Source organism: Ptychodera flava, chromosome 10, assembly GCF_041260155.1.
Source record: "Ptychodera flava strain L36383 chromosome 10, AS_Pfla_20210202, whole genome shotgun sequence".
NCBI classification, from domain to species: Eukaryota; Metazoa; Hemichordata; class Enteropneusta; family Ptychoderidae; genus Ptychodera; species Ptychodera flava.
In genome coordinates, this window is record NC_091937.1 from 14,850,695 (window position 1) to 14,861,371 (window position 10,677).

At 39.9% G+C, this 10,677-nt stretch overlaps 1 protein-coding gene across 2 annotated transcripts; it reads right to left on the minus strand.

Moving 5' to 3' along the window:
* Nucleotides 1-278: 278 nt before the first annotated feature.
* Nucleotides 279-10,464, minus strand: LOC139142067 (organic cation transporter protein-like). Of its 2 annotated transcripts, XM_070711855.1 has the most exons (9): nt 9,706-10,464; nt 7,528-7,631; nt 6,907-7,052; nt 6,078-6,246; nt 3,491-3,638; nt 2,934-3,031; nt 2,295-2,515; nt 1,836-1,950; nt 279-1,550 (listed from the first exon to the last, which is right to left on the minus strand). In XM_070711855.1, the coding sequence occupies exons 1-9, from the start codon at nt 10,138-10,140 to the stop codon at nt 1,175-1,177; spliced, it is 1,812 nt and encodes a 603-aa protein (XP_070567956.1). In that variant the 5' UTR covers nt 10,141-10,464; the 3' UTR covers nt 279-1,174. The 2 variants fall into 2 exon arrangements, with proteins under 2 accessions (XP_070567956.1, XP_070567957.1); XM_070711856.1 differs by lacking the exon at nt 7,528-7,631 and having other exon boundaries at nt 9,706-10,413.
* Between the last annotated feature and the right edge of the window lie 213 nt (nt 10,465-10,677).

Genomic DNA, 10,677 nt, shown 5'->3' on the forward strand with positions numbered 1-10,677 from the left:
GTGAAGTAGCGTAAATATTTGAACACCCGACAAGCTGCCAAAGGAGCGTTTTACATCAATGTAATGTTTTAACACTTCCATTCGACACATTTCTGCCATGAAGTAATGGAAGCCTCGGTGCTGCCTGACAGTCTTGTATATGTCACGTGTTTGAAGACCTCAAAAGTGTCCTCGACCTCAAAGTGGTCCCCATGCTAAATGTCCGGTAAAATAGGGGTTTAACTGAAGTCTAACAACACATACCGCAAAATAGACGCTTTTGTGGTCACAGGGACATTTGCAATATGAGCTGCTATTTCATACTTAAGTTGGAAAAAATTATACAAAATCAGGGCTGAGCACAGAATTAATAATGGGGAGGGCTAGTGTCTATATAAATCATGACTTATCTGTAAAATGACCCATTTCGACATGTGGAAGTCGTTCTAATCGCTGCTCTTAAATGCATGTTGGATTTGAAATACAATTTGCCGCAGTGCTGTATGAGATGGACGTGGAATATATTATACTCGTTATTTGGTGACCGGTTTACTCCATTCTTCAACACTCATACAGCTGTCGATTCGGTGTCGTCTAGTCTGCTTCGTGTGTCTGTTCTTGAATATGTCCTGTGAGTGAGCGGGAAAAAGTTAAACACGTCCCGTAAATATCCAATTACCGTCGAAAAATCGAGTAAATGCAGTTTCCACCAGCTTGTTTTTTTTTCTTCTAAAATTGTATTTGCCTCCTTAGAGATAACACAAGGATTGCAGCCACGGATTTCAAATATTTGAAAATGTTAGGTAATATGATTCTCTAATACAAAATTTGCACAGTGACCCCGATATTTATTCTTGATTTTGGAGAAGTGGAAAAGTTTGCCTGGGAAAAGTTTGAGCAAAAGTTCAAGTATTTCATTTTCGAGGTTTAAAGGCAAATATTCATGATACTCCGGAGATTTAAGATTGTGGCGACCTTCAGAGAGAACGAAGCCCTCTCATCTGCCATATGCCAATAGTTCTTTTACCGGTTCCATGGTATTTAAAGCGTACGTTACTCACAGAACGTTTTAGCTGAATGGTGTACGCAGGGTATGTTACTCCATAGAACACAATGGCAGGTTACACCCTGACCTATATTTTCGTCGCCGGTGGAAACAAAACACACGAGGCATTTTTTGCACTGTAAATGTGTGTCATTCTTGTATAACAATACGTTGTACAACACAAAATCGGTATGTTTCGTTGTTTGAATGTCTATACGGTGTTTGACACAGCCACGTACAGCAATGCATTTTGGGATAGCCGGGAAAAGGTCTATTTCTAGGTTGTACAGGTGCACACGAGAGCTTTGTCACATACCTTCCCTGTTGTTCACCTTCTTCCAAGGTTTCGGGTAACTTCTTATTCCTTGTTTCTGGAAGTTGTAGCGTCAACATTGCCGCGGTTAGGGACGTCACTCCGAACACTACAAAAGGAAGCGGCTTCCAATACTTGTTCAACAATAGTAACTGCGGTGCAAGTAACCCTCCCAGACAGGCACTTGTCGAGCATACGCCAATACCGATGGATCTATTATGTAAACAGCATGAAAGGTAAATAAGTATGCTGAAATTCCGACATAACATTGAGCTCAAATCGATGAGAAATATGAAATACAGTTATTTCTGTTCCTGACATTTTCCGTCAAGAGTTCAATTACAATGTTAGCTCTTATCTCTGCCCTCGCGAAACCTCAGCTTCCCTGTAACTGCTTTTATCGCTTCTGTTTACCATATCCATTTCCTCATTTCTATTTCTGTCATCCTCTCTCTCTCTCTCTCTCTCTCTCTCTCTCTCTCTCTCTCTCTGACTCACCTCACCGGCGTCGGAAATAACTCTACTGAATAGACATATATCATACCATATGATGCTGTGATCGCAAATTTACCGACCATCGCAAATACAACTTCTAGCCAGGCTATATTCCCACCTGTAAGTAAAACAGTGCAGAAACACAATGGCATGGCGCAAAATTTCAATTATATTTGAACTGCTTACCGTCAGAAGTGACCATTTGTTGAGACCTTAACTCATTGGCTTTCAATGGGGTTTGGGTCGTAGTTACGAGTTACGTAGCTTGTAGCAACGTGATTTATAATCGTAGGAGAGGTCAAAATTTCGACTTCACATTCCCAAGTGAAACCACAGATAGAGCACATTCGTCACACACCCTGTCACAGAAAATTTCTTCAAGCCGGTTTTAGCATGAAAGTAATATTAAATCTACAATTGTATAAAATGAAATAATTTTGAAGTATGTCGGGGGTAACTCACATGTTGGGACCAAGACTGCGCATGTGCACCCTAAGCCACTTAGCATCAACGTTATAAAGACGGACCAGCGCCGTCCAAAGTACCGAAAGTCCATCATCCATATGCCCACGAGGTATGCCGGGATCTCCACCAACGCCGAGAGGAAAGCATTGACGTAATCATCGCCCGCCAACGCTGATGTATTGTAAGATATCCCATAATAGACAATGGTGTCGATCATCCTTTTAAAAAATTGATGCAGACAACCGTTTGAATGATAATTATGCGCATTTAAGGAAAAAGCAGAGTTAAAGTCACGGGGTTTCCATGACTCATTGCAAACAAGCTTTATTTTTCTCCACCTGCCTAGCGTTAATAAAAAGCCTCTCGCTTTTTTTAAATAAGTGGCGCGTCTTTTATCTTTTAAACTGGTTCATCTTTGCAGTAAAAACTAAATATTTAGGTCGACATTTGCAATCGACTCTCAAATTTGTATTTCTACACATAATCCTGACAATTCGAAAGATTATTCCCATCCTATTTTTTGTACTTAACAAGAAGTCGACTCCTAATGAAACTTCTGTTGAGATATCATTGCATAACCTCCCCGCAAAACTTACTCAAATGACAAATCAAAATCAAATAGTTTAGCTGTCTTACCAGATATAACACAAGATTAATGTTTTCTTCCTCAAATTTGGCAGACGAAGCAATGTACTGGGGCTAGACTGTTCAGAACTTTCTCCAGTAATTTCTTCCTAAGAAAAGAACGATATGAGAACGTGTCTTACTTTACTGCCTTTCTATGACAAGCAATTCGTAAAGCTCTTGTGTATGATTAATTCAATGGTTGTATCTGATTCTGATCATGAATGCTGTTTCGGACGATATATCTTGCCAATTGATTTGTATAAAATCTGTCAACTGATTTCAACAAGTAATAAGATATCTTTGATTAAATCTTCCGAAACGTGTGGGATAAAGGATATCACAATTCAGAAATCAAGCTGTCATCAAACCAAAAGTAAGTTTGAATCGTTAGGACGATCTGAATACTCGTCAGCAAAGGTCGACAGTTTCCCGCAAAATGCTGGCACCGATTCTGATATGTGTGACAGTAACACAGAAGCAATGGCGATATTCAACAAGTATTAAGATCGAATAAATGGCAAACGAGTTGTGTTGTCAGTGGAACATAATGTAGACAATCCACTAACCGTGCTATCATTTATAGGTCGCCATTTGCCGTCGAATAAGTCCGTCGGTATGTCAACTTTGTTGACTTTGCCGATTTTCCGAATAATTTTCTCTGCTTTAGCATTCTCTCCAACCGACAGCAGCCATCTTGGCGACTCAGGTATGATCCTTATGATGAATCAGAAATCAATTTGATTCAAAATAAGATACCGGATGGGTCATGTTAAAGGCACAAGCAGTTCGGGATATCCGTTCAAAAATCCTGTATTATGAATTAATTGTAAGTCAAAGAGTTCACGGACATTAGCATTCTGTATCCAGAACTCGTGATGCACAGTCTCTTTCAAGGAACCACCTTTCTTCTACAAAGGAAAGTGTGGTGCAAAGTGTAAAATTAAAGCTTAAGGTAGAACGCACCTTTGAGACAGATAGTCGGACTCTCAAATTACTACAATTCTTTTCTGATCTACCACTTATGGGGGCTCATTTTAAAACTCTTTGAGAAAGAAAAACTTTCACCGGCTTAGTTAGTCGAAAATCGAAAATTTAATTTCACTGCTATAGAGTTAACACGGGAATAGCGGCCATTTTGAATTTCAAATATCGCAAACATGTTTGGTAGTTTGTTTTGCTCGTTCCAAACTTTGCACGGTGATCCCGATTTTTTATTGTTGATTTTATAAGAGAATGGTGTAAAGTTTCATTCAGGAAAATCTGAGCAAAAACGGAAGTATTTCACTTTCGAGGCGCATACTACCTTAAAGTGAAGGAATCATCGAAAATGCAAGGTTGAACTTCCTGTGCTAATTTACGCCATAGAGAAACATAGTTAGAGTGGCAACGGGTATTGTTTAAGGCGTGAAGCGGTTACGTAACCCATCCATGTTCGCCTCGCCTCAGGTTGCTCTCGCCTCTCTTTTCCGAAGAGTGCCGACCATGAATCCTTCGGTAATTTTCGGATTTTCGCCAATTGTTAAGCGAAAGTATGTTCGGCAAAGTTTGTGTTGTTGTTGTCGTGTGGTGCTGAGCAGAATTGACGTGCTGGCGAAAACGGGAGTGTTTTGAGCTTCAGGAAAGTGAGTTTTACCGTTTTAAAAATTCCTCTCATATTTTTATGAATATATAATGAGTGTGTTTGAACCAAATTTGAAAGTCTTTTATCGATACTGTCTGGTTTTACTCAATGGTTTACGGTCAGTCATACCGTCTTTACACGTGCGTCAAGGAAGGACATGTTTATGAACTGCTGGCGTGTTATGTTTTGATTGGCGTGAAGCAGTGTTTCTAGCCTGAGAGCTCACAAAGTAATAGTCTGGTTCCCTGACCCATTTCCCTGGTAGAGGGCGTGGGGAAAAATAGGGTCAGGTACCGGGTAGCCATCTTGAACAGAATTTTGTTCAAGATGGCGGAGGTTAGTCACCTGACAGAACATGCTGCAACAAATATGGCTGCTACCATAAAAACGCCGGTCAAAATTCGACTGGATCAGAATTATGTTCAAACACTGGTATCCGAACCAAAAACATTGGCACACGAGACGGGAAACATAAACTGAAAGGATTAATCCAGAAGTACGGGGAAATACAGGTGATTGAAGGCTTGCTGTGATATCGCAGTAGTACTTGTGGCGTGTATCGAACGCGCTAGGGTCATTGAGGTCATCGCCGACTGTGGCGTGACCCCAATGACCCGAGCACGTTCGATACACGCCACAAGTACTGCTGCGATATCACAGCTAATTGAAAGCAAACTTTGTTGGAACTGTGAACGACGATTGATTTCGATGGATAGAATAGTGTCCGAATTTCGTGAAAAATGCCAGGCATCATGTCGACGTTCTAAAAGTATCAAGAGGTGTGCTAAATCACAGTGGCTAAATCATGGAGGTAGAAAGTCTTTCTTTCTACCTCCACGGCTTTGTGGTACAAACAAGAAGTTGGTGTCAAGTGAGCCTGAAAGTGCGAAACCCGAGAAACATGAGAAAAAGTTACAAGTGTTACTTTCATCCAATCACAGCTTGTTTTATTTTAACCCAATAGCGTCCATGTTTACATTTGCCGGTACCTGACCCTATTTTTCCCCACGCCCTCTACCAGGGAAAATGGGTCAGGGAACCAGACTAACAAGTAACTATGGTTGCTACGCGACTGGCAGTACGATGCCATCTCGTAGTATTTTTCGCATAATCTCGTGTAATTATCAACCACAAACAAAGCCTCCAAAAAGTTTAACACCTTTGGAGCTCATTTTAATATGTAAAGCAAATAGTCTACCGAGACGACCATGGAACAAAAGGCATTCAAGTGTTGCCACTCTGTCTATGTTACTCTGTGTTTACGCATGTAAATTGCTAACTACTCTCTGGCACAAAAGTCACGGGCAACCGGATTAAAAGTTTTGAAACTGAGAGCCGCCATTCGCTGTAAGCTCAACCATAAGACTTAATGTCCGAAAAACAAGATAGCGTTCTCTACAAGTTGTAAAATGAGAAAAATTAGCTGTAGAATTTGAATTGTAGAAATTTGAGAAAACACGCCCTCTATTGAGCACTCTTCCCCGAGGCTTCTAATATGGGAAACTTCATCATAGCAAGTGAAATAATCTTACCACCAATACGTCAGAAACAGAAGATTTGGAAGGGAGATGACAAGCTGAAGAATCCACCATTCACGGATGAAATAGGCAAGTAACGTCAGCAGCATGTAGCCCACGCTGTAGAATAGACAGTACACCATCCCGACTCGGCTCCGTCTACTCGGACCAACAAACTCGGTGGCTGAAAGGGAAACCGACCATGGGTACTTACACTTTCATGTAAAGAATGAATGTAACAGCTCGATTTAAAGGCTTCCTACACAGAAATTATATCGTCACTATAGTCTGATATATAAAGTGCCACTCGGTTGGCAATTCGCAATCATTTAAGTGTTTTCTGCAGTTGGGTTGTGTGTATGCACATTATGATGTCTGCTTTGTTTTCACCAACGTAGAACAGAGTATGCTCGATGCAAGTTGCATACTCTTTAACATAAAACACACACTAAGACACAGTAGAGATAGATAGATAAATAGACAGGCAGAAAGTCAGATAGATAGATAGATAGATAGATAGATAGATAGATAGATAGATAGATAGATAGATAGATAGATAGATAGATAGATACAAAGATAAGTAAATAGATAGACGCGTGGTTGGATGCATAGGTGTATGGAAGATAAGTGAGTGGATGGATGGATGGATGGATTGATGGATGGATGGATGGATGGTGGATGGATGGATGGATGGATGAATGGATGGATGGACGGATGGATGGATGGATGGACGGATGGATGGATGGATGGATGGATGGATGAGTTGATGAGTGGTGGGATGCATGGGTGCATGGAAGGATGGGTGAGTGGACAGATGGATGGATGGATTTTGTTAGAGACTCACCTAGGACAAAACCAGACATTTCACAAGAGAGTGAAAGTAGAAACCGCGTCACTGCAAACATGACGTAGTTCACCGGAAATGCTTGAATGACCCCGAAGATACTGGATAACGTGACGTTGATTAGTAGTCCTGGGATACGACCATATCTTATGAATACAAAAGAAACGGACGGCTCAAAACGGAGCGTAAACACAAACAGACGAAGACACTATGGAAAGAACTGGCTACGCGCTGACTATTAACGTTTATTTATGGGCAAGGGCGAGAAGATAGCCAAAAATTAATGGGTGAGGCTTGCCGAGCATATTCACGGGCACATAAACAAACCGTTATTGCGTATTTGTGGTCGATCACATGCTTCAGCTCGACCAATTAAAATGCGACGGACGGGGCATGGTAATATAATGTCAGATAGTCCGTCAGACGTATGAAACTCAGTAAAAGCGACAGCCCGAAGGAGACAAAAAGTAGTAACTATCCCTATACCCAGTCCATGCATTGCTATAATTGTCGATCTTAGAAACATCTCTAGACAATGTCCCAGGGAATTCATTTATATACTACATTATATTGCCGGCAAGGGAATAAAAAATGCTGAAACTTATAAATTGGATATCTTACTTGTCCATTATCAGTCCAAATGCAGGGCATCCGAAAATGTTACCCACCATAAAGATGGACGTAGATAATGCGTTCAAGTAGTGTCGATCACAAACCAGATCAAACTAAAAGTTTAAGAAAATTAAGGTTAGTAAGGATTCTTCTTCTTTGTATCTATTCTGCTGTCCTATATTTTGTTTTCTAGATCTATTAGATGCTTCATATCGACGTTGCCTTCATACGGCTGTTAAAGGTGGTTATCTACGGCTGTGCGTATGGGATCTACACAATGCATGGGTCTGTTACTATGAACAACATATCCCAACATTCCTTGTGCAAATGCACGGTTTTTAAATGGCGGCTGTACCGCAACTGGTAACTACGGCTGAAGCAGTTTCATATAAACGAAGAAGGGCAGACGGGACGAAGCCCTCCCTTTAAATGTCACGAGAACGGATGTAAATTCAGTTTTAACAACGACTGCCTACCGTGGTGTTATCGTTTCTCCAGAGAAATTGAAGGCTTCTGTAGTTTGCCGGAATCTGCGATGTGATCTCACTAATCACGTAATAATTCAAGGTCTTACAAACTGTGTCGTCAAACTATCTCAAATATCATACAATGTTACTCTTATAGAATGCCGCTGAGATTTTGGTCTGATGATGAAGCACTTTTGACCAAAAAACTTCGATAAAATCTTGTGAAAAAGTAGCAAATAGCAAATAATCTCATAAACGGAAGGTCGAAGGTAGAAAGGGTAGAAAAACACGATTTCTTGAGGTACCGGAAGGTGCTACTTACATATATGATTATGCATTTTTTGGGTCATAAAAGCATTGGCATGGGTAATTGTCACTATATGTTGAAAACTTTTTTATTTATTTTTTTGGTTTTGTTTGTTCTGTTTTCAGTTAACTCTTTGTAATAAGATGATGAACAACAGTATAAATTTGGACTGACCTTATCATGATTGACAGATTTGCCAAGTAGACAAATGTGATTATTGGAAACGTACACTTCTTACATACATGTAAGTTTTGCCAACTTTAGGCTAATCATGCTATGATATTGCCTACAAAAGTATGTTTATGATACCTTTCGAGTGATGATTGAGACGATACCTCTTCATTCATTCATTCATTCATTCATTCTTTATTTGTCATGTAATAGTTACATGAAATTTTGTGTACATTGGCAGAAGACAAAAGAAAATTAATATAATGCATAAAGTTAAACATTTTACAGCCAAGGTGACCTAAGGTTCCAAGACAAGAAATTGACCTCTTTATTCTAACAATTCTCTGGCTGTTAATAAGCTAAGAAATCCCGTAAATTAAACATTTTCTGAAAGCCTAGATATAGTGGAACATTTTGGTAACAACAGTATAACCATTGTTTACATAACTATCACGTGACAGGTAATTTGCATAACCTGTCAAAACTCGGTTTTCCCTATGTTTTGTCTCAATACTTCGAACTAAAACTTGCTGGAATGCAAGCTGTTACAACGCTCTTCAAAAGTGTGTCTCAGATTTTTAAAGCTTGCTAAGTTTTTATTTCAGCACAATTGTAAAGAAATCAACTAGGGTTAAATTCACACCTTTGCAAGTTTTTCTGACAGAAAAATTGTTTATGAACGTTTTAAAAAATTCTGAGACACATTTTGGAAGATCCTTGGAGCTGCTTGCACTCACACAAATTTCAGCCACATATCTCAAAGCATTTGAACAAAACATAGGGAAAACCAATTTTTGAAGGGTTATACAAATTACCTGTCACGTGATAGTTATGTAAACTGTGATGAATAAACAATACACGTTAAAACCAGTCGCAAAACTCTATGCAGTATAGCGATTACAACGGCCGTCGTATACCGAGTAATAATGCTACGTTGCGCCTCGAGGACAGATATTCGGACTCTCAAACTTTTATGCTTCTTTTATCTATTATAATCACTTTGAAGCTTCAGGAGTGAACCAAATTTTCAACAGATTATTGTTGTGAAAATCGAAAATTTCTCTAATCAAATTTTGCACTGTGACCCCTGATTTTTCTTCTTGATCTGTAGAAGAACTGGTTGAATATTTCTGACTGAAAGTTTGAGCAAAAGTTTAAGACTTCAAATTTCGAGATGCGTAGTGACTTAAATTCCGTATTCTTTTAAATATTTGTACTTCTAAATAAACTAACATGACCTACCTGTTGAGTAACTGTTGATTTATATTGTGACGTGTCATACTCCCAGCCCAGGTCACACGGAATCGTACTGTTCGCATATAAGGACGGGGCAGACGGATGCAGTAGTTCAACTATATTTACATCGTAAAAACGTTCACATTTGCTAAATATGGCAACATTCGTACATCCATTATCTACCACTTCGTGTGGTATGGTCCTGGTCTTTACGACCGTGTCGCAGTCAACCTGGCGAGTTGCGTTCTCGCACAGTAGTTCGCTGATGTTTCCAGCGCCGGGAACCACGCACCAGTGGTCGGTCTCCGCCTGTATGTACACCGGGGCGAATGTCTGTAGTACCGGGCTGAGCGACGTGAGCCCCAGTAAGAGAAAACAGAACTTCTGATACGTGCCGAACTCGCCCAGCACGTATCGCAGCACATCGTCAAACTGCAACATTTCGCAAATTCTTCTACGCGAACATTGATCGTTTGAGGGTTTCAGGCTTGTACGCAGTAGCAGAACCCGTATATTACTTTGTAGACTTCTTTATGGTCTGTTTTTTGACATCTAAACAATTAAGGTCAGATAGCAAGACTGATATAAATTTGTGCACAGTGTTGGATGTGAACAAACCGTTCAGTCGAGCTGACATCATTACATATTGATCACGAATGATTGGCAAAAACTTCAATTTTCCAAAACGATTTACGGGGAGCATATAATAATTTCTTACAAGTTCAAATAGACGTACTTCCTCTTATCATTCGTTTCCTGTGTACATGTATAAAAAGTTTAATTGTTTACATTGTAATGTGTTTATTGCCTTAACATTGGCATTGTTTTGCTATTGACATCACGTTGAGTACGAGTATTTGCTTAAGCGGCAAAGCTCTCAGGGCAAAGGTTATGTGTAGCGAACAAACAGACACCAATCAGTGTGCCCGAGTTGACATGCCTACATTGCAGCTACTCCTATTAAGGTAGTTTGCGCCT

Coding starts and splice junctions, on each gene's coding strand:
- LOC139142067 (XM_070711855.1), bottom strand. CDS start 10,140: ATGTTGCAGTTTGACGATGTGCTGCGATACGTGCTGGGCGAGTTCGGC. Junction 7,632..9,705: donor AATCAACAGTTACTCAACAG/GTAGGTCATGTT, acceptor TTAAACTTTTAG/TTTGATCTGGTTTGTGATCG. Junction 1,951..2,294: donor CGCAGTCTTGGTCCCAACAT/GTGAGTTACCCC, acceptor TTTTACTTACAG/GTGGGAATATAGCCTGGCTA.